This window comes from Alosa alosa, chromosome 2 (assembly GCF_017589495.1).
Source record: "Alosa alosa isolate M-15738 ecotype Scorff River chromosome 2, AALO_Geno_1.1, whole genome shotgun sequence".
In the NCBI taxonomy this organism is placed as follows: Eukaryota; Metazoa; Chordata; class Actinopteri; order Clupeiformes; family Clupeidae; genus Alosa; species Alosa alosa.
Window position 1 is genome coordinate 19,437,577 of NC_063190.1, and position 24,463 is coordinate 19,462,039.

The 24,463-nt window shown below is 44.4% G+C and overlaps 2 protein-coding genes across 4 annotated transcripts in view; one reads left to right on the plus strand and one right to left on the minus strand.

Annotated features, from left to right (window-relative positions):
* si:ch211-176g13.8 (F-BAR and double SH3 domains protein 2) overlaps window positions 1-14,918 on the plus strand; it is a 34,343-nt gene extending 19,425 nt beyond the window's left edge. Inside the window, exons 12-20 of the mRNA XM_048268797.1 lie at window positions 88-189; window positions 809-961; window positions 1,579-1,710; window positions 4,361-4,444; window positions 5,032-5,230; window positions 9,344-9,447; window positions 10,813-11,149; window positions 14,568-14,635; window positions 14,829-14,918. Coding sequence (XP_048124754.1) covers window positions 88-189; window positions 809-961; window positions 1,579-1,710; window positions 4,361-4,444; window positions 5,032-5,230; window positions 9,344-9,447; window positions 10,813-11,149; window positions 14,568-14,635; window positions 14,829-14,918 — 1,269 coding nt within the window. The remainder of the gene's footprint in view (window positions 1-87; window positions 190-808; window positions 962-1,578; window positions 1,711-4,360; window positions 4,445-5,031; window positions 5,231-9,343; window positions 9,448-10,812; window positions 11,150-14,567; window positions 14,636-14,828) is intronic.
* A 3,073-nt stretch (window positions 14,919-17,991) lies between these two features.
* dhrs13a.2 (dehydrogenase/reductase (SDR family) member 13a, tandem duplicate 2) lies at window positions 17,992-22,166 on the minus strand. 3 transcript variants are annotated; one of them, XM_048238158.1, is made up of 6 exons: window positions 22,078-22,166; window positions 21,241-21,526; window positions 20,698-20,816; window positions 20,438-20,561; window positions 19,646-19,801; window positions 17,992-18,489 (listed from the first exon to the last, which is right to left on the minus strand). In XM_048238158.1, exons 2-6 carry the CDS (start codon window positions 21,368-21,370, stop codon window positions 18,221-18,223), a joined length of 798 nt encoding a protein of 265 aa, XP_048094115.1. In that variant the 5' UTR covers window positions 21,371-21,526; window positions 22,078-22,166; the 3' UTR covers window positions 17,992-18,220. The 3 variants fall into 3 exon arrangements, with proteins under 3 accessions (XP_048094115.1, XP_048094112.1, XP_048094114.1); XM_048238155.1 differs by having other exon boundaries at window positions 19,475-19,801; XM_048238157.1 differs by lacking the exon at window positions 22,078-22,166 and adding an exon at window positions 21,777-22,053 and having other exon boundaries at window positions 19,475-19,801.
* Window positions 22,167-24,463: the final 2,297 nt, after the last annotated feature.

Sequence of the window (24,463 nt, forward strand, 5' to 3'; positions counted from 1 at the left end):
CAGTGCTCATAAGAGAGAGAATCTACCTTTTGTAAACTCTGGCCCAATTGTCCAGTGCTCATAAGGTGTGTTTTATACTTTTCCTAGACTCTGGCCGAGTGCGAAAGTGCGCCGCCATCAAACGAGCAGAGCAACAACGAGCTGGAGCTGAAGATGGAGGAGGCGAAAGAGAGCATCAGGAAAGCGGAGGTGCGTGGGACCTGCCGGTCATGCCAGCGACGCTCTGCTGGATTTGCATTTACGACAGACAGCTACCTACTACTGCCATCTTTTTGACATCTTTTTACATGTTTTTATAGGCCTCAGGCCAATTCTCTTTGCTTTTTCTTTTCATTTGTTTGGGTGTGTTGGTTAGTTTTCTCCTACAGCCAATGTGGCTTTGAAAGTCATTTAGCCTTTTTTAGGCAGCTACTGCCCTCTCCTGGTTATGACAGGCAATAGCCTTTTGCTTCATGCTGCTTCAGCAAGTTATACATGACTACAATAATATGTCAAACAAAGTGCACGCGAGTCATTTGACATCTCTGTCAGATGTTTTACTTGTGTGTTTGTGTGTGTGTGTGTGTGTGTGTGTGTGTGTGTGTGTGTGTGAACATGTGTTTGTGAGTGTGAATGTATGTATACTGTAATGCTTTGTGTGTGAACATATGTGTGTGTGTAATGGTGTGTGTGTGTGTGTGTGTGTAACAGTGTGTGTGTGAGTGTGTGTGTTTGTGTGTGTGTGTGTGTGTATGTGTGTGTGTTTGTGTGTAAAGCTGTGTGTGTGTGAACATATGTGTGTAACCGTGTGTGTGTGCTGTGTGTGCAGACGGTAAAGCTGAAGGCTGAGGCCCGTCTGAACATGCTGAGGGAGGTGGGCGTTGTCGTGGATACCTGGCTGAAGAGCGCCATGAACCAGGTGATGGAGGAGCTGGAGAACGAGCGATGGGCCTCCCTCAATACCCACGATGCATCACTCTCCGTGAGTCACTCAGAATTGACCACTCAGTGGACAGCACGCTAACTACCTGGATCCTGGGACTTCCCACTGTCCTTTAATTATGTATACAATTACATCCATGTTTCAAAATATCAGAATAACTCACTCCTTCATACTCACAGACAACAGTCTGAAGAAACCTACATAGTGAGAATTATCATGAAAGTGAATTGTTATGAACAGTTGTTTACCTTTGAGACTTTATAGATATAAGGTATTACTGATAACTTATTTCTGTGCAACACCAAACAAGTGAGTTTCTGTTTGTTTCTAGCCTCACTAGACATGAGTCCAGTAGGTGGCAGTATTGTGTCAAGATGATTGCTGAAGCATGCTATTTGGACAAGGAAGCTGTGAATAACTAGCCTAGAACAGTGTTTCCCAGTGAATTCTATTTGTGGTGGTAGGTTTGCAGAATTAACTTAGCAGTAACTAAATTATTTACAGTGATGTGTGAACTCCTTATGAGTAAGAATGTTGTCTCCTTTTACCTACATCTGTGTGTGTGTGTGTGAATGTGTGTGTGTGTGTCTGTGTGTGTGTGTGTGTGTGTGTGTGTGTGTGTGTGTGTGTGTGTGTGTGTGTGTGTGTGTGAATAGGGCACAGCTGATTCAGAGCGAGAGGATGATGAGGATGCAGAGGACACTGAGGCGTTAGACGACAGCAGCTCCAGTCCCTCCAGCACGCTGCGGAGCTACCCGCTCACCTGCAAAGTGCTGTACTCTTATAAGGTACACATAAGCTGTGTGTGTGTGTGTGTGTGTGTGTGTTAGAGCTTAGATCGGGCCCAAAAAATCAAGCCCGACCCTACCCAAGCCCGTGCACATTGTGCCCGAGCCCGACCCGGCCCAACATTAGCTGTAATTATGAGCCCGAGCCCGATTTAAACCCGACATTTTTTAAATATGTGGGCCATTATAACTGACGTTCTCAACTACAATTCCGAGTTTTTTGAGCTACAGAAATCCGTTTAGAATTATATTAATGAATAATGCAACGGAGGATGAAGAATGTAAACTATGTTCGTTTATTCAGAATGGAATGGATCGCAAATGAATCCGAATGAAGAAACGTAAGCAACTTAAACGTAAAATGATGTCCCTGCAGCAAAACTCAATGCATTTCTCTGTGAGGGCTTGCCTCGCTCTCAGGTGTATGCTTGGAGAAGTGACAAAAGAGGACGTTGAAGGCTGGCTATCATTATTTCTGGCATGGCAAGCCTGCTTCATGTTCATCTTAAAGTGTTTTTGCTGTCATAGGTGAACATCGTGCGCACTTAATGCACGCAACAAAGCATACCTGACAAATGCATACCTCTGACTTTTCTCCAAACGCTCCGACTTTTCTCCAAACGCTCCAAGTTATTTCTCCCGTTTTCATTTTTTTCTTTACATCTTCAAGCTTCACGTTGCACTTAAGCTACACAATACAGCACAGCGCACTTAAGCTACACAATACAGCACAGCGCACTTAAGCTACACGATACAGCACAGCACACTTAAGCTACACGATACAGCACAGCACACTTAAGCTACACAATAAAGCACAGCACACTTAAGCTACACAATACAGCACAGCACTTAAGCTACACAATACAGCACAGCACTTAAGCTACACGATACAGCACAGCACACTTAAGCTACACAATACAGCACAGCACACTTAAGCTACACGATACAGCACAGCACACTTAAGCTACACGATACAGCACAGCACACTTAAGCTACACAATACAGCACAGCAAGGCCAATTAAGCTTACAGCACAGCACTTGCTACACAATACAGCACAGCCGCTTAAGCTATTACAATACAGCATAGCGACTTAAGCTACACAATACAGCACAAGCGCGACTTAAGCTACAATTAACAGCACAGCCGCGACTTAAGTTACACAATACAGCACAGCGCACTTAAGCTACACAATACAGCACAGCACTTAAGCTACACAATACAGCACAGCACACTTAAGCTACACAATACAGCACAGCACACTTAAGCTACACAATACAGCACAGCACACTTAAGCTACACAATACAGCACAGCACACTTAAGCTAATACAGCACAGCACACTTAAGCTACACAATAAAGCACAGCACACTTAAGCTACACAATAAAGCACAGCACACGTAAGCTACACAATACAGCACAGCGCACTTAAGTTACACAATACAGCACAGCACTTAAGCTACACAATACAGCACAGCACACTTAAGCTACACGATACAGCACAGCACACTTAAGCTACACGATACAGCACAGCACACTTAAGCTACACAATACAGCACAGCACTTAAGCTACACAATACAGCACAGCACACTTAAGCTACACAATACAGCACAGCACTTAAGCTACACAATACAGCACAGCACTTAAGCTACACAATACAGCACAGCACACTTAAGCTACACAATACAGCACAGCACACTTAAGCTACACAATACAGCACAGCACACTTAAGCTACACAATACAGCACAGCACACTTAAGCTACACAATACAGCACAGCACACTTAAGCTACACGATACAGCACAGCAGGCCTGGTGGGATGCGTGAGCTACACAATTCAGCACAGCAGGCCCTGTGGGATGCGTGAGCTACACAATACAGCACAGCAGGCCCTGTGTGATGCGTGAGCTACACAATACAGCACAGCAGGCCCTGTGTGATGCGAGCTACAATACAGCACAGCAGGCCCGGAGGATGCGTATAGTGGAGAAACTTCGATGATGACGTGGTTACGCAGGATGACATTACAAATGACATTTTGTAACTCTGAGCCTAACTTATATAACTTTGTACACACTTGTTACTTAGGCCTACTTTGTTAAATATATATTATTTCTGACTATGGCATAGCTTTAGCTCCCCACCCAAGTAGGCTAATGATTTAAAAAAATAAAAAAAATGCTTGATCAAGGACACGGCCCGGCCCGAGGATAGTGGCTGGAAATATCGGCCCGACCCGGCCCGTGGCCTGCTCTACTTTTATAAGGTACACATCAGCTGTGTGTGTGTCAACTGCAAAGTGCTCTACTCTTATAATGTACACATCAGCTGGGTGTGTGTGTGTGTGTGACTTGAGGGGAACTGGATTCGAACCGGCAACCCTCCGGTTACAGGTCCGAAGTGCTAACCAGTAGGCCACGGCTGCCCATGGTAGCGTAATGGCTAAGGAGCTGGGCTAGCATTCAGTACCCTCAAAAATTGTCGGCTCAATTCCCGGCTTCCACCGTTGTACCCCTGAGCAAGGCACTTAACCTTGAGTTGCTCAGGGGAGAATGGCCCTTGTAATATAACTGGCATAACGTAAGTAGCTTTGGATAAAAGTGTCTGCTGAATGAATACATGTAAATGTAATGCCTTTCTCTCTCTTCCAGGCGTCCCAGCCAGATGAGCTGACCATTGAGGAGCAGGAGGTGCTGGAGGTCATTGACGATGGGGACATGGAGGACTGGGTCAAGGTATCGTCACAAACTATGGAGTAAAACTTGTGTCACCTTGAATATGTTGTATTTGCATTTGAATTGCCGAATTTGAGCAACTGTATTGAAGTGTAGGGAAGGAGGAGATGGTGGGAAAACAGGGAGGAAGGGAAAGAGGGATGAAGAGAAGGGGGTAGGAAGGAAGGGAAGAAAAGGAATGAGGGATGGGGGTAGGAAGGAAGGGAAGGATGAGGGATGAAGGTCTGTGTGTGAAGGGAAGTGTGTGGTAAGTGCATGTTAAGTATGTTGGACATAAACTCGACTTCAGCTTTTAGAACAGACATTTTCTTCTCTAGCTATGATGTCTTCACACACAAGTTCGGTCCTGTATCATTTAAATGTTTCCTAAAGCTCAACTGGTTGAGCAAGTTGAAAGGAAATACCACAGGGCACATGTTCAATCGATACCCAAGGAGCACTCAATCTGAAATGTATCTCTCATCTGTAAACATAGGTTGCAAATAAGGAATTTTGTTAAAACATAATTAAATATAAAATAGGGTCTTTCCTTCATATTGAAGGTTGTGTTATATCCACTGCTCATGTACGTGTCTGTGTAACCCCAGGCCAAAAACAGGGCAGGTCAGGTGGGGTATGTACCTGAGAAGTACCTGCAGCTGCCCTCGTCCAACAGCCTGATGAGCATGCTGCAGTCCCTGGCCGCCCTGGACACCAGGTCCCACTCCTCCAGCAACTCCACCGAGCAGGAGCCGGACGTCACCGTCACCGCCACCGCCAACGCTGTGCCCAACGGTGACGCCAGCGGTAGGGCAGCAGCTGAGCACTCCTACAACACAACCACACACAATCTAATTCACACACACACTCACTCACACACACACACACACACAATCTAACTCTCTCTCTCTCTCTCACACACACACACACACACACACACACACAATCTAACTCTCTCTCACAGACACACACACACACACACACACACACACACACACAAACAATCTAACTTTCTCTCTCACAGACACACACACACACACACACACACACACACACATAATCTAACTCTCTCTCTCTATCTCTCTCACACACACACACACACACACACACACACACACACACACACACAAACACATACTGTACACAACACCATGCCCAATGGAGATGCCAGCAGTGAGGGAGCAACTAAGCACTCGTACTAAACACACACACACTATCTAACTCACTCTCTTTCACACACACACACACTATCTAACTCACTCTCTTTCACACACACACACACTATCTAACTCACTCTCTTTCACACACACACACACTATCTAACTCACTCTCTTTCACACACACACACACTATCTAACTCACTCTCTTTCACACACACACACACACACACACACACCCTTACAAAAATGAAATGTTTGCGGCAGATTTGCAGCAAACTTGTGGGTGATTTGTGGGAAATAAATGAGATCATACTGCCAGAAGTAGAGGCAACAATAAGGCTACAATGTGGCAACAATCTGGCAACAATGAGAAGTTTTCCACTAGTGGCAAATGTGTTTGCCACTAATTTGCCACCACACTTACCACCAATGATAGCAAACTTCCAGTGAACTTCTGATGACAAACCTTTTTTGCATATAACATTGCTGCAAATTTCCCAGAAACCTAATTTGCATGAGAAAATATGACCTTGCTGCAAATACCTTGCTGCCAGAAACATGACATTTCTGTAAGGGCACACACACAACACCGTGCCCAACGAAGACGCCAGCGGTAGGGGAGCAACTGAGCACTCGCACTACACAATTACACAAAATCTAACACACACACACACACACACACACACAAACCTTTTCTGTTTTAAATAAACAGGGTACTCATTACTTGTGGCAATATTAAAAGCTAGCTTTGGCTGCTCCGTCACCTGTGTTAGGGATATAGCCGGGTGATGATAACGTAAGTGAGATATCACGGATGTGTTACCTCCAATGTAGCCGACAGTTGCAAAACAGTGTTTGCACATTGTGCTTTGTTTGTTAACAGTCTTCTTGCCTTCGTCATCGTACTTAACGGCTGAACCCAAAATGTTGCCACACCGCAGATTTATAAAATGACGGTGCTTCTTCAAATTTCTGTTTCTCTGTGTCGCTTTCGCTCGCCATCGTCATTGTCGTTGCAACAGAGAAGTGCAATGCAAATGGTTTTAGCTTCCCCTAAAAGACACAGAGACATACACTTGACTCTGATGAAGACGTGGCACACGTCGAAATGCTAGTCCTTATGTTGGCACCTTAATAATAAAAAATACTTAAATTCTACATCTTTGTCGCTCCGGTGAACTCTCTCTCTCTTACAGAGACATACACTCAGACACACATACATAGACTCTCTTTCTCTCTCTCTCTCTCTCTCTCTCACTCACACACTCACACACACACACAGAGACACTCAAAAGAGTTTTAGATGAGTCAAAATGATCACCAGTCATCAAAAAGAATAAAATATGTTGACAGCATCTTTTTATTGACCAATACTGCCATCTAGTGATAATGTGTATACACACAGTTGGCACCCATAGGCAATTACATGTTTTTTTAAGTTTTCATGACCTAAATTAAATGGATGTTTTTTGCATATAAGAGCAGCCAACAAAGTTCACCCCTCATGAGGAACTTTGTCTCTCTTTCTCACTGTCTTGAACTTCTTCTTCTCACTCTCTCTTGTTCTCCAACTTCAACTTGTTCAGTCTCCAACTTGTTCAGTCCAACTTAAGAAATTGCGCAGCAATAAAGCAGCTGGGCCTGACAGACTGTGCCCAAGGCTACTCAAGGCCTGTGCTGCTGAACTGGGGGAGCCACTGAAGCACATCTTCAATTTGAGCCTCACGCCTTTGGACAAGTTCCAACACTGTGGAAGACATCATGTCTCACCCCTGTCCCTAAGAAGCCACACCCTAGTGAGCTTAATGACTACAGACCTGTCGCTCTTACATCACATGTGATGAAGACAATGGAGCGATTGGTCTTAGGCATGCTCAGACCCCAGGTACGCCATGCACTAGACCCGTTACAGTTTGCTTACCAGGAGAAAGTGGGCGTGGACGATGCCATCACTTATCTTCTACACAGGACACATTCCCACCTGGACAAGGGGAAAAGTGCTGTGAGAATCATGTTCTTTGATTTCTCAAGTGCTTTTAACACCATCCAGCCCCTCAGATTGGGGAGACAAGCTCTTGCAGATGGGTGTGGACGCCACCTGGTAACCTGGATTACAGATTACCTGACTGAGCGACCACAGTTCGCCAGACTGAAAACTGTCTCTCTGACACTGTGATCTGCAGCACCCGAGCCACAGGGAACTGTGCTCTCTCCAGTCCTGTTCACCCTGTACACATCTGACTTCTGCTACAACACCGAGTCATGCCACATGCAGAAGTTTTCTGATGATACTGCAATTGTGGGGTGTATCAGGAACAGGCAGGAGGAGGAGTACAGGAGCCTGGTGGAGGACTTTGTGCAATGGTGCAAACTCAATCATCTTCAACTTAACACTTCAAAAAACAAGGAGATGGTGGTGGATTTCCGCAGGTCTAAGCCCACTCTGCTACCATTCCACATTGATGGGGTCAATGTGGAGGTGGTTAGCACCTCCAAGTATCTGGGTCTCCTCCTGGACAATAAACTGGACTGGTCAGCCAACACTGACACACTCTACAAGAAAGGGCAGAGCAGGCTGTACTTCCTGAGGAGGCTGCGGTCCTTCAATGTGTGCAGTAAGCTCCTCAGGATGTTCTACCAGTCTGTTGTTGCCAGCGTCCTCTTCTATGCAGTAGTATGCTTGGGAGGAAGCACAAGGAAGAAGGATGTGGGGCGAATTGACAGGCTGGTAAGGAAAGCTGGCTCTGTAGTTGGAGCTGAACTGGAGTGCATCACTTCACTATCTGACAAAAGGACCCTGAACAAACTGATCAACATCTTGGACAATGAGTGTCACCCACTCCACAGCACTATTGTTAAGCAGAAGAGCCTGATCAGCTGGAGACTTCGGCCACTGCCTTGCACAACTGACAGACTGAGAAAGTCATTTGTCCCCAGGGCCATTGAACTGTTCAATGCCTCACTTAAGGGAAGAGGAGAGAGACTTCTCTGCATAGTCTGTCTGCCCTCTTCACCTCCATGTTTGGTACTGTCTGTCCACTAGCCACTTGTACCACTGTCTTTATGCCTCACTGTTTTTATGCTATATTAGCACATTAGCACATATGCATAACCCCCATATTAGCACATCCACTCCCACACTTTAACTGTGGCCACACTTATACATTTTCTTAAATAGTTAAATATATAGATATATAGACTTTACTTTTACTTTATTTCTGCATTGTTGCACTGTTGACTTACTCATTTGCACTATCACCATGACCACTATCACCATTGCACTACCACCATGACACTCATTCACACAGAGCACCTTAGAGCACCTTTACCATACCTTACTATGCACAGAGAATCACAGGCTCAGTCCCTGCCTCAGTCATTGCAAGCGCCCTCTGATTTATTAATCACTACTATGTGGATACTGTTTTTAGAATTGATTTAGATTAAGTTAGTTAGTATAATTTGTATTTTGTAATTTGTATTTTAGTATATTTTTATATATTGTATTAAGTGTTAGTATAATTTGTATTTTAGTATATTTAGCATATTCTTTATCTTCTACTGTCCTTACAGGTTTTAGTTGTGTTTTTATATTATATACTTTAATTACTCTTTCTGCTGTTAAAGAATGTGTTTGTGTTGTATGTATGCTGCTGCTGAGACCTTGAATTTCCCCTGGGGATCAATAAAGTATCTATCTATCTATCTATCTATCTATCTTCTCTGTCTTGACCTTTGTCTCTCTCTCCATGTCTACTAGCGGTGACCTTTGCCAAGGCTATTCGATCACGAGGCTCAGCCGACTTGCGGAGCCTTCCCCGCCGTGCTGGTGGAGGACCTGACCGCTGTGGAGAACGGAGAAGTGTCTCCCTGGGGTGCAGACTTACAGGTCTGTATCTGCACAAACACACACACGCACATATATATGCACACACACATGCGCACACACACACGTGCATGCGTCACTGAGAACGGAGACGTGTCTCCCTGGGGTGCAGACTTACAGGTCTGTATCTGCACAACACACACACACACACACACATGTGCACACACACACACACACACACATATATGCACACACGTGCATGCGTCACTGAGAATGGAGACGTGTCTCCCTGGGGTGCAGACTTACAGGTCTGTGTCTGCACAAACACACACACACACACATGCGCACACACACACACATATGCACGCGCACACACAAACACACACACATACACATGCACACACACATATACACACATGCACATGCACGCACACACACACACTCAACTGAGAAAGGAGATGTGTCTCCCTGGGGCGCAGACTGACAGGTCTGTATCCGCACACACACACACACACACACACACACCTGGGGCACAGACTTAAAAGTCTGTATGTCCACAATCACACACACACACACACACACACCTTACTATACACACAGACACACACAAATTGTTACCCTCACACACACACACACAACTTATTATACACAGAGACAAAAAACACAGATTTATATACACACAAACACACACACACACACAAACTCTCATCCTCACTCACACAAACAAACACAAACTAAACACACTGATTCACATCCATGCGTACAAACTCTAACCCTCACTCTCTCTCTCTCACACACAGACACACAGTGATCTTTTTCCCCAAGCTTACTTTCATCACGTAAGCAAGCAGACACTGCTTTGTTCCAGATGTCATTTGTGTATTTTGAGAAGCCTGCTCGTAATTAATGTATGTTATCTCAGAGCACATCACCTGTGAGAGTCGCTGAACTGTTAGCTCACTGGTAAGGTGCTTGGAACATGTGCTGACGCATTCCTCCTCTTTTTCTTTTGTTTTTTTAACTGGAACAAACGCTCTAACGACCGGAACATCGCAATGTGGTGTGTTCTTGAGCAAACAGAAGTGTGTGTGTGTTTTAAATGTATTCACAGAACATTTACATGCCTCCGTGAACATAGGCTATGTGTGTGTGTGTGTGTAGTGTTGCAATCTTTCAGTGTTACATTGTTGCCCTTATATAACCTTTTAATTGAACCTAATGTGATCACAAAACATGGACACTTTAAAGAAACATTCGGGATGTGACATTGCAACATTAATAGATGGAAAGTAGATCATAAAGCAAATTTAATTCTTGAAGTGTGTGCTATATTGTCAAATTAAATGCATGGCTGGGCACTAACTACAATCTATTTCTTGTTTATTGCCCCCCCTGCCCTTCAGGTGTCAGGTGCCCCGTCCTTCCAGAGCCCGCAGACCACGTCTCCTCCGACTGCCCACAGCAGCCCCATCTCCCTCAGCCCCCTCTCCAGTCTCCATGGGCCTCCAGCTCCAGCATCAGCACCGGCACCGGTACCCTCCCCGGCCCCTCCTCCGGCTCCGCCCTCCCCCTACACAGGCCCACCCACCACTCCTGGGACCCCTGTGACCCCCGTGACCCCTGTGACCCCCGTGACCCCTGTGACGCTGGCCACCCCCCCGTGCCCGCCACCGCCCAGCTCCAGCTCGGTGAACGGCTACCACCGACCGCCGCCACCCCCGATGAAGACCTCCGGTCACGGTGAGAGACTTGGCGCTCTCCTCCCGCAGTGCCCCATGTGAGGGGTACTCTAGGTAGAGACGCTAACCACAGCTGACCACAGACTTGCCCAGGACAGGGACAGTTAGGAGTAGTTGTGATCATACACCCTGTCCACACCTGGTAGGTAAAATCTGATCTTGGCCATTTCACGCTTTTAGTGCCAGGTGAGAACGCAATCAATCTACATGCAAGATCCGATCATCATGACCACCTACGAATGTATGTACGAACGCATTTTAATGGGATCGGTCTTGTAATGTAAGCAAGAAAATGGTATTATTGGAAAGAGCACTGCTAGTAGTAGTAGCAGTAGCAGCAGCAGTAGCAGCAGCAGTAGCAGTAGCTGTAGCAGTAGCAGCAGTGGTAGCAGTAGCAGTAGCTGTAGCAGTAGCAGCAGCGGCAGCAGCAGTAGCAGCAGCAGTAGCAGTAGCAGCAGCAGTAGCAGCAGCGGTAGCAGTAGCAGTAGCTGTAGCTGTAGCAGCAGCAGCAGCGGTAGCAGTAGCTGTAGCAGTAGCAGCACCAGTAGCTGTAGCAGTAGCCATGGGCGGACTGGCCATCTGGCATACCGGGCATTTTCCCGGTGGGCCGACGCACCTTTTGGGCCGATAGAATAGGCTATATATATAATTTAATTATTTTGGCCAACGATCGGCCCAAAGGAATGGCAATCAGCGGCCCATTGGTTACATTTCAATATTGACACTGGACTGATCCAATAACAGCTCACGTCAGGCCCCACCCCTCCCATTTTGGCTCATAGCCAGGATTCTGTGGCGCATCAAAGTTAATCGAAGTTGCCTACACAAAATTGCGGTAGGATGCCTGTAGTGACAATTTTGCAAAATTAACACCAATGTAGAAGCTTCAAAATGCAATATTGCAAGTAGGCTAGCATATGTCAGCAACATGTTGAAGTTCGTTGAGTTTGAGCGAGGATGTAAGCAAGCATACAGGCAAGGGACAGTGAGCAGGTGGAAGTGCGAGGCCTGGTTGAAGGCTACATGATAACTCAGTGGTAGAACGGGTAGGCTGTGACATGCATGCCATGCCATGTACTGACTATGATGATGATTATGACTTATTAATTGTGATAATGTAATGATATGGTAGCCCTAATGATAACTTTAGTAAGGCCGTGCTGTGATTATAATAACAAATAGCGCCTTAAAATTTTCTAAATGAATGATTTGCAAACCGGACAGAAAAATAGTGTCAAATCAATGTTAATTGTTGGTCAGGATTGATCAGTTTCCGTCAGGCGCTCCAAAATTCAACATCGATGGCATGAGTGGTGGTTGGTCTCTCAAAGTAGAAGGGTTCTATCTTGGAAGGGTTATCATGGTAAAGAAGGCTAAAAAGGCTGTAGAGGCGACTGAAATGTAGGTTACAAAAGCGGTCCATCATGCAAAGCCAACTAAGCTACAGTATATATAACCTATCGATAGGCTACTGGAAGACACTAAGATAATTAGTTCATGTGGCTGTACTGTTCAAAATATTACCAGCAATGTAGGTAGGTAGTATACAGTAAATAAAATATTTCCAGCTGTTTGTGTGTTTTCAGTTGTCCTACACGGATAACTGGTATAAATTACATTAAAAAAGACAATCTGGGTAATTTAACTCTTTACACATAGGCTTCAGTCATTTTGGTACTGCTGTCAATTGTAGCCTATTGAATAATTTAAATGATACTTTGAATTCAAGCAGAAACTCTTATTTAATAATTGCTTGTTAGCCTACTTGAATGGAGATCATATGCTCCATGCCTACCTCGATCAGTCAGAGATATCAATAAGAGGCCTACATCTCTTTCAGTGCTCCATGACAGTTGAAAATATATGCACATTTAAAGAGAAATAAAGATTTTGTATTTAATTAGGTTAATTGCCCCACCAATTTGAGGGCCGCTTGAATTAAAATATGCCAGAGACGATTTTGGTCCCAGTCCGCTAAGCAGTAGCAGTAGATGTAGCAGCAGTAACAGCAGCGGTAGCAGTAAATAGCAGTAGCTGTAGCAATGTATGATAGCAGGGAACAGCAGCAGTAGCTGTAGTAATGCTTGTTAGCAATGGCAGCAACAGCAGCAACATTAATGTAGTAGCAGCAGCAGCAGTAGCAATGTATTAACGATAACAGCAACAGCAATGTGATAGCAACAGCAGTAGCAGCAGCAGCAGTAGCGGTAGCAACAGCAATGTAGCAGCAATTAACGATAACAACAGTAGCAAAAGCGGTAACAGCAGTAGCAGTAGCAGCAGCAGTATTAACTGACGGCAGCGGTAGCAGTAACAGCAACAGTAGCGGCAGTAGCAGCAGTAGCAGTAGCAGTAGCAGTAGCAGCAGCGGTAGCAGTAGCAGCAGCGGTAGCAGTAGCAGCAGCAGTAGCGGTAGCAGTAGCAGTAGCAGTAGCAGTAGCAGCAGCGGTAGCAGTAGCAGTAGAAGTAGCAGTAGCAGTAGCAGTAGCAGTAGCAGTAGCAGCAGCAGTAGCTGTAGCAGTAGCAGTAGCGGTAGCAGTAGCAGCAGCGGTAGCAGTAGCAGCAGCAGCAGCAGCATTAGTAGCAGTAGCTGTAGCAGTAGCGGTAGCAGTAGCAGCAGCAGTAGCGGTAGCAGCAGCAGTAGCAGTAGCAGTAGCAGCAGCAGTAGCAGTAGCAGTAGCAGTAGAAGTAGCAGTAGCAGCAGCGGTAGCAGCAGCGGTAGCAGCAGCAGTAGCAGCAGCGGTAGCAGCAGCAGTAGCAGCAGCAGTAGCAGTAGCAGTAGCAGCAGCGGTAGCAGTAGCAGTAGAAGTAGCAGTAGCAGTAGAAGTAGCAGTAGCAGTAGCAGCAGCAGTAGCAGTAGTAAGTAGCAGTGGCAATGCAGTGGCGGTGGCAGTAGCAGTGGCAGTAGCAGTGGCAATGTAGCAGTAGCAGTAGCAGTAGCAGCAGTAGCGGCAGCGGCAATGCAGCAGTAGCAGTAGCGGTAGCGGTAGCAGTAGCAAAGCAGCAGTAATAGCAGTGGCGGTGGCAGCAGCAGTAGCAGCAGCAGTAGCAGCAGCGGCAGCGGTAGCAGCAGTAAGTAGCAGTAGCAGTAGAAGTAGCAGTAGCAGCAGCAGTAGCGGTAGCAGCAGTAGCGGTAGCAGCAGCAGCAGCAGCAGCAGCAGTAGCAGCAGCAGTAGCAGCAGCGGTAGCAGCAGCAGCAGCGGTAGCAGCAGCAGCGGTAGCAGCAGCGGTAGCAGCAGCAGTAGCAGCAGCGGTAGCTGTAGCAGTAGCTGTAGCTGTGCTAGATAGACTTGGCAGGCTGAATGTGAACAGGGCCTTCGTTTCCCTCACCTCCCTGTCACTCAGTTCAGTTACTCTGACACCTTGAATACACATCTCATTTCCTCTCTCCCTTCATCTCTATGTCTCTCTCCCTTAAGGCCACTCCCACGGCTCCACCCCACCACCCAGATACCCATCAGAGGGCGTGGCCGGGACCTTCAGACCAGTAAGACAGGCCGCCTTTGTGCAGACTCACCTGTGCCATGATGTCACCTGTGTGTGCTGGGTGGTGTGATCTTAACTATTCTGTACTTTTTTCTCTCTCTCTCTCGCTCTCTCTCCTCTCTCTCTCTCTCTCTCTCTCTCTCTCTCTCTCGCTCTCTCTCTCTTGCTCTCTCTCTCTCTCTCTCTCTGAGCAGGTGCGAGCAGCCCCGCCGCCCCCTCCCCCCAAGCAGCAGGCTCAGGGTCAGGTGCAGAAGAGAGAGGAGGTGGAGGTCACGCTGGTGTGAGGATTCCGGGCACCCCCACCCTGCCTTTAGCGCCACCATCACAGTCACCATCGTCACCCCTTAACCCCGGCATTGATCCTGACCTCTGACCCCTGACATCGGTCCTTCCTGTCACCTGGCGTTGGCCCCTCTCACCCCTGGAAGTGGCATTCTGGGTCTATGCAGGCAGGCACTGCTGCTAGAGTCTAGCTTCCTAGGCGTTAGGAGGGGAATGGAGTCAACACCAGGGCCTGTGTGTGTGTGTGTGTGTGTGTGTGTGTGTGTGTGTGTGTGTGTGTTTGTGTGTGTGTGTGTGTGTGTGTGCATCTGTGTGACCTCGATCAAGGCTCAGATGACTGGAAGGTGATGATGACCTCTGCCTTCACCTTTTTGACCCTTTAACTATGACCCTTCCATTTCTACTCTCTCCTAAACCTCTGATCCAGTTTCCCTACATTCCTGATGTTCCTGTGATTTCTGTCCTCTGTTGTTGTTTGACCATCAGTGGGGGACTTTGACAAGTAGCCGTTGAAGACGCACACATGAGGAGGGTACTCGGATGAAGGGGGGGGGGGGGGGGGGGGGGTAAGCACAGAATGGACTAGATCTACAGGCTGACCGGAACTGGGCTGAGACTAGTAACACCTGATCTAAGAGGAAGAGACATTCTAGAGAGCACCTTTATGGCCGGGCGGTTAGATCTGATTTGTTGCAGGAACACTTTCCATACATTCCAGTGGCTGGTAGCTGCCCACCACCAGTGACTGGTCCGGTCTCCACCAGCGACTGGCCAGTTCTCCACAGCTGACTGGTCAGTTCTCCACAGCTGACTGGTCAGTTCTCCACCAGCGACTAGTCAGTTCTCCACAGCTGACTGCTCAGTTCTCCACCAGCGACTGGTCAGTTCTCCACAGCTGACTGGCCTGGTCTCCACAAGCTGAAGAGCCGGAACAAGGGTGAGGATCAAGAAAGGCTTGAGGCTGGAACCTCAACGACACCTCAGAAAGAGAAGGGAAATGTGGCAATTAGAAAGTTCATGATTTCATGGATTTATACATAAATTCATACATACATACATATACATATATATATATATATATATATATATATATGTATGTATGTATGTATATACTGTATGTGTGTGTGTGTGTGTGTGTGTCTGCCTGCGTGTGTTCTAGAAAATGCTTCAGTGTGTACATGTCTATATTTGAACTAACATTTAAGCTAAACACAAGACTCACATGTTTATCAGCTTTTTTTGTTTTATTAATTGTTTTTAATACTGTTGGTTTATATTAGGATGAGATGTTTAGGAATTTCTGAAATAGATGCATCATTTGGAAAAGTTTTAGTCTGTTCTCTTAAGCACTTTTAATCTTCAATTCGTTACAGTATTAGTGGCTTTGGTTCTCTTCAGTTATGGAGATGTTGTAAGTCTAGTATCTTTCATTTTCATTGTGTTTGTATAATTTATTTTCTCAGACTTAGTAAACGTTTAAGATGAATTGAGAGCAAGAGACAGCTGATAATGCCTTAATAGTTTGTGTTTATGGGTTTGCTTGTGGATTGAATGAAAAAATGCCTTAAAGCCTCAGTGTTTCAGAGTGCACAACATTATTTTAGACGGAAACATATTTGGATTCTTGAATATGGGGAGGGGGGCTGTTTTACTGGTAGATACGACCTCGATCTCTTTGATGTCTGAATGTTTTGTTCTCTGTAGCCTAGTCCCCCTTCTGCATCAGTATTGATGTTTTTTGTTAACGCTTAATGGCCGCCTTACACCAAACAACTTTGGCAAGATTTGGGAAAGATTCAGGAAAGATTGGAGTCTTTTGAGTAAAGCTTGAATGGGAGGCATTAGTTAAGACTACAATCTTTCAAGAATCTTTCCCAAATCTTGTCAAAGTTGTTTGGTGTAAGGTGGCCATTAGTGAGATTGTGGCGAGCCTTACAGAGAGTTTTATTCTTCATTCTCAGTATTGCATTCCACGCTGCTAGGAGTGTCCGTACCCATGATGTCTCTACAACTATGTCAGAAAAAAAAAGTCATGTATGTCTAAGTTGTGTTTGAAATGTGTATCTACCTTGTACAAATCAAAATAAATTTTATGAAAGAAATAGAAGCAATATTTAATGTGTTTTAATGAATGTTACTCAATAAGTGACTTGGACAGCATTAAAATATGACTATACCACTGCAGCTCAGTCAGACATGGGGGACATATCCGCAAACCTACTTCTGGGGGATACCCCCAATTTACTGACTAACCGAGATGGTTTATCTCAGAATTAGGGGTAAACCTCCGATGCCAGCCTTCTGGAGGTGTCGTCGGCCTAATTCAATGAAAAACGACAAAGGTGCCTGCTTGATAACTCCAGTGAAATGCTCTCGAAGGCTGCTCTGTTGGTGATGTTTTTTTGCCTACAAAGGTTGCTTCATTGGTATTGTTTTTGATGGTGAATATGCTTGGTTGTTGATTGACCGCTGTGGGAAACCCCCTACCTATAGCACAAGGAGTTAAACACCTCTCCTGTGCAGATCTGAAACAGGAAAAACTTAATACTTCAATCTCCTTCCAAAACAAAGCCATATTCTTCTATTAAGTTTACCAGTTACTCTTAAGTCTTGAGTGAACATACCCAGGTTTGTCACAAAACCACATACCGGTACTTTAGCAGTTGTTCTGAGTGAACATACCCAGGTTTGTCACAAAACCACATACTTTAAATGCGCCCTAAGTGTTCTGTTGAAGCCCACCTGGGGCGATGTTTTCTTTGGCTTTGTTTCGGTGTTGCCTGCACATGGTCACGTACATGGAGCATACCGACACTTGTGCACACAGAGCAAGTAGACAGTAAGCTCCTGATCATCCTGATAGACCCGTCTTCTGGCACAAGGCAAGGTCTCAAGGGCGCACGGCATCAAGGAAAGGATTCAAGACGTCCAGTTGTGTCACTCTGCTGTTGTTGAAGAAATGCCGACTCAAAGTCCATACTACACACTAATGGCCAGTTTCCTATGCATGGAGTAAACCTAGACTAAATGCTTTTTCCAATGGAGGTAAAACAAACTCCCAGGGACTCCGTAACCTTCAATAACCATAGCTTTATTTACACAATACATAGGATAAATCAATATATAAAAAAAGTCACAATGTGCATACAAAATAATTCAACAGACATGACAAAACACCAAAAACACAACTCCATTGTGATCTACATGAAGAGATGAAGATGTACCAAAAAACACAAGTGTCCTCAAAACACTCATCACCAAGAAGTGAGCAATTCCACTCTGCCCAAAGTGTCTTTGGTCTCTCTCACGACGTGTCACTCAGTCCACACAACCTCTCGCTGACGTCCCACAGCTTCTTGGCCACAGCGTCGTCCGTGGCATTGGAGCACGGTTCCTGTACGGTGCAGCAGGCAAAGTACCGTCCGCTCAGGGGCTCGATGCCCTCCTGAAGGGCACAGTGCAGAGTGGTTTGGGCGCCGGCCTTGGGGTCCAGGAAGAAGAGCCGGGATATGGGGTCAACGAACACCATCTGCCACAGGCTGACGTGGCGTGACAGCTCCGTCTTCACAACGCCTGATTGTGCACAAACACAGGAAATAAGAATAAAAAGAGGTGAATTTACTCATAGATATGGTATTCTTTCAAACTCTAGAAAAAGTGTGGTCTGCACACTGCAACTGCTCGAAAATATAAACTTTATATTAATTTAAAAACAACGTTTCGATCCCCTTGGATCTTTGTCTTTCAAACTCACACACTTTGATGCGCGTTCCCGCGAACTTCGTGAGGGCTTAGGGCTGTCACACTGCAAAATTGTGAAGTGCTTGATCGCTCACACCCTTTCTGTAAGTCTGCATCTATGCACATTTTACCTACAATTCATAGCTTGGTGACTTGAAACAAGGGGTTACCCAAAGGGAGGCTGGAAGCTTGAAAAAAAAACATCAGTAAACTGTCATAAAACGTGTTTGAAATGTGTTGTCAATTTAATGATCGGTCACAGATGCGGTCCCATTCCTGTTATTAGCGTTTTGAACCCCTACACCCTCGCAAGCGTCTTTGAGGGTTCAGGGCTTAGACCTTAGGAATGAGTGAGATTCAGTCCATGTGTGCTTGCCAGAGAAGATGGTGTTCTCAGCATCTTGCGGTACCCCTTCCCCTGTCTGTGAGGTGGAGCAAGTGGGTTTGTCTCTAAGCGCTGAGGACTTTTAATACAGCATTGTAAGCTGGGGACCAGTGATGTCTCCTATTTAATGAGGGTCGTTCTACTTTGACATAGATGGCCTCATTAACCCCCCTTTCAAACCATCCATTGTCTCTGTCCAGGATATAAAAAACTGTTGGGTGTAGACTGATGATGGTGTTTGGATGAACACCGAAACGTTTAGTACCTTTTAATCCTTTTAGTCCAGTGTTAAAATTAAACTTTTTAAGGGAACTACCATCACCTGAATGTATTTTTACATATGTAATACTTTTGACGATCGATAAATCGATAGAACACATGTTTGACTAAGAGACAAGAGATCTGTGTGTGTGTGGGAGAGTATTGGCTTACCAGGGTGAACACTATAACAGGTGACATTGGTGCCCTTCAGTCTCTTGGCCAGCTCGTGGGTGAACAGAGCGTTACACAGTTTACTGTTGCAGTAGGCCAGGAAGAACTGCCAGCTATAACGGCCGGTGCCCAGGTCCTTGTTGGCCACAAGGGCATCCAAGTCGATCTTACCCCAGCGGTGGGCCATGGAGGACAAGGTGATCACACGGCTCGAAGGGGCCTCTTTCAGGCAGTCCAGCAGGAGACATGTGAGCAGAAAGTGACCCAGATGGTTGACCCCGAACTGGATCCCAAAACCATCCTCAGTGCGCCCATCCCCCACGAGACCTACGGAAACCCAAACATGATCAAATCGAATAATAACAATGGCGAGCACTTACAATAAAGCGTTTCATACAGTCTATGGAATTACCGCATTGCGGTGATTTTTTGGTCAATATACATTTGTTTGGTGAGGCATGTAAATACCTAGATTATAGAGTTCAAAAGAATGTAATAAAAATGTTGAAGTGTAGGTGCATCGTGGGGTGTCAGCAACACGTAGTATTGATTAAAAGAGCATTTTAATACAGGGGACGGTTAATGTTTTGATATGTGGGGCATGTTTTACAGGTATATATGGGTGGGTAGTCACATGACTGGTTTAATTTGTTCTGATTGGATGGTTGTTACATATGGTGATGTTATTGGGATATGTGAATAAAACTGATTTGAGTCAACTTTGTAACATCTGACCTATACAATCTAACCATCTGATATTTTAGTCCATGTGAATGAATACCAAATTTGAAGAGTGTGCCTCGATGCATTCTTGAGATATGGCCTTCACAAGAATGAGACATGAGGGAGCGAGTTTGACCTTTGACCTCCAAAATCAAATCAGTTCTTACACTTCTGTACTAAACTGACTCATTGACTCCTGAGCTACTACTACATGTAAGGTACTAGGGAAGAGATGTATACCAGCATTGTTGATAAGCAAATCCAATCTGGACTCCGTCTTCAGGAAGGTCTCTGCAAAGGTGCGGACAGCCTTGAGGTTGGCCAGGTCTAGCTGCATGTAGACCACATCAGTGCTTCCAGTTTCCTAATGATGAAATGTTATGTAGCGGTAAGTGTCTATAGTTCATTACAGTTGCACTTATTTTATATTTGTGCACTTATGCACAAACAGCATTTCCAAAACATACTGACAACATCATGACAAAGACACGACAAAGTACCAGCTCGATATCCTTAATAGCCTCCTCAGCTTTTTGCTTGTTTCTGCAGGACAAGATGACCCTGGCTCCTCTTCTAGCCAATTCACAGGCAGTGGCTTTCCCAATTCCAGTGTTTCCTCCTAAAAAGACAATGGATTATAACCATCATTTCAAATAGATTTACAAATGTCAAGGTGAAGCAGAGAAACGGAGTAAAATGTAACAGCCGCTTATAAAGGAGCAACTTCGCCATTTGCGGTTAGCCAATATGCAAATAAGACCAGTAGGCTCTCCCAAGTCAGCCCGCGCCCACTATATGGGCCTAAGCTATCTCCAGAATTCCAGGCACACGCAGTGCTTGAAATATGACTTGAACATAAGACAGACTAAACAAATAGTGAGTGACATAACGTTACAGTTCAGCCTATGTAGTCCACAAGGTTTAGTCTTACATTTGACATCATGATCAATGTTGGCATTATGATAGCCTAATGCCAAAATGTAGGCCTATTTACAATAAGGATAACACATGGAAAATGTATTCAAATGATCACATAGGCTTACCTGTTATGATGACCGTTTTTCCAACCATGTCAGATGAACTCTTACATTCTGAGCTTTTGAAGATGGTTTCCACCAAAAGCATGTAAACTCCGACAAGTACAACGATTGAGCCAATCAAAAGCAGCATCATGAAAGTCTGGTACACCGACGGTTCTGTTCAGGTGAAGGAACGCGACCGCACAGCGTTTATGTAGAGGCCTGAGTGCAGTCCTGTTCGACCGGTTTCACACTTTCAAACATTGAGCTATAGCAGGCAAACCGGTCTAGGTTTACCCGATATTGAAATCTGCCAACAAAAAAAAGGAGAAAGAGTGAGCGAGACAGAGTGAGACATCGCGCCTTTCATTTCTTCACTCTAAAAATGTCATGTTCTCGCTTATAAAAGTGTTGGTCCAAGGCCTACTTAAAAGGGCCTTTCATAAACACCTTCATGCCATTCTGACAAAATTGACATTGATAAAGGCCTACACTTCTAAAGTGAAATGCTTAGCCTAGCCTACACAGCACGCTTTGAGTTGGAGGAAAAGGCGAAATACCTAAGATGACCTCACCGCCAGCCACCGCGTAGGCCTACACGATTTGGCATTTCAAGAATTATAATTACAGAGGAGCGACCGTAATAGTAGACCAGGTTGTGCGTAGTCTAATTGGAATGAAGGGTTGGTCAGGCTGTCGTCACTTTTCTCTTGTTAGTAGGCCTACACTATCAGTTAGTTAAGTTCGCCTGCTTGCGCCATTATTTGGCTCTTAGATCTAAGCCTAAGCTATTTCTACGATTTCTTGAGTGCTTAGGCTACTTTCTGTAAGCTTTGGAACTAGGAGCGTGAGATAGCCTACCTAATCACCTGCCATCATGATCTTGTCTCTTGGCTGAAGTGGCTTGGAAGGACCTCTCCACACAGAGGCGTGGCAGATATTGATTTGAATTGCCGCCGGGATAGGACGGGCGGGGCCAACCCACTGAGTTATATGAAATGCTATTTTACACCTAATAGTAGCCTAGCCATCACTCACCAAAATATTAACAGAATCTTAGTGCTACTAACATGCTCTTTTTGAATTTAATTGGCTAACATCATGAAATCCAGTATTATGAGGACTTTACCTCTCAGGTTTATAAGATAATATCCAACAATTTGATTTTCAACTTTTTTAGGAATATACATGACTACAGCTAGTGTTTTTTTGTTGTTTTGTTTTGTTTTTTTAAAACATGGTTAAACTTATAATTGTTAAGTGGATGGACCTGTTTGGATTTCTAACTATCCTGACTCATGTGGATGACAGTAGCAGAAACTATGCCCTATGGCTACATTAAGCAGATAGAAAGCAACCTAAGCCAGTGTTTTGCAACCTTTTTTGTGCCACGGCACACTTCTGACACTTAAAATGTCCCAGGCACACTAACATCCTGTGTGAAGAAAAAATAAACACACTATAGCCTAAAATTTAAAATAATACACAGATATGGCCTTATTATGGCTTCTATGCAAGACCTGCTCAATAAAACAAGCGCCCTCTGTTTCATTTGTAGGTGACTATATCTAATTTAATTGTTGTTATGAACTGGATATGTGATGATTCTGTACTGGATATGGGGCCCCCGTTGTACAATGCCTGCATACCACAAATAGTGCAATCATACAATCAATGAGAGCATGTGATTATAAATTCTTTGATGCAACAGTTGCTTTTCTGGACCAGTGAGTGACATTTGGGTAATTTTCTGCGGCACACCTGATGATCTCTCACGGCACACTAGTGTGGAACAGTGCACAGTTTTGCACAGTGGTTGAAAAACACTGACCTAAGCAACCTAGATAGGAAGTGGCACAAATGTATCAAACTCATAAAGGCAATAGGATATCAGAAATAGGCCTAGGTTGGATATTTAGAATAAGAGAAATAAATCAAAATGCCCTGTGGGATCATTTGAGACATGATATTGCCACAATAAAGGCATCTGAGGAGTACGTTTGGTTAACTGTGGATTTTTTTACATGGTACACAAGTCAACTCATTAAGTATATTTAGTGACATTGTATAATAAAGATGCACAAACAAACAAACAAACAAACCAAAACATTGATGCATCTCCACCTATGTTGTGCAAAACATAAAATAAGATATGAAATATAATGAGATATGAAATATAATGTGTGTGTGTGACAGAGAGAGAGAGAGAGAGAGAGAGTGAAAGAGAGAGAAAGAGTGTATGTGTCTGTGTTTGTATTTAGTTAATTATTCCCAAATTAAAAAGGGCATGAATAATTTTGGACATGCTATTTTCCATAAAAATGTTAAAAAGATTTATTTATTTAAAAAGAATTATGTTTTTACATTTTTTGTGTTTCTACCGCATTGTCTTACACACTTTAGACATGGTGCTGGTGTCATCTCTGTCAGAGCAAACATATTGGTCAAGAGAAAATCAACATGGGTCAACATTAAATCGCTATTTGCCAGGGGTATGAATAATTTTGGGTTTAACTGTATGTATATTACCAAGCACTTTGAGTTGCATTCTGTGTATAAAAGGTGCTATACAAATAAAGCTTATTATTATTATTATTATTATTACTATTATTATTATTATTATTATTATTATTATTATTATTAACAAAACACTAATAAGAGCAATAAAAAACAATAATAAAGTGTGTCTAAATAAGTTTGTACTATAAATATGACTTAAAATGCAGTGATAGTGCAGTATAAAATCCGCCCTTTAAAATGTAGTTCTTTGACCCTAAAATAACGGTTTCACTGACTTATAATACAGAATGACATCTCTGACATTGCCAATGCACGCCTGGAACACTTGATATTGCACAATGTAATGTTGATCGGGTAGGATCATGACCCTTTTAGTCAGTTTTTGACTAACGATCATGACCCTTTTAGTCAGTTTTTGACTAACTGGGTACAGTCTTAGCGCCTTGAATATTGATGCCAAGGCGCAGGTATAAATTCTTCCATGGTGTTTCTTTAAGGTTGATTGCTCTGTCTGATTGCACACTGTTCAGTGCAGTGCTTTTGAAAGAACACTGTGAGTCAACACCATGACCAAAGAAACTTGTGGCGGGCATATGTTGAAATTAGTTCATCAGCTCTTTTGTAGATCACTATCAAGAATCTGTTGTTTGAGATAAGGCTATTATTGTCTACGTTTGAGGGCACCTGTTTGTACATTGATTGCTTAATGTCTTCCTGTACAAAGGGA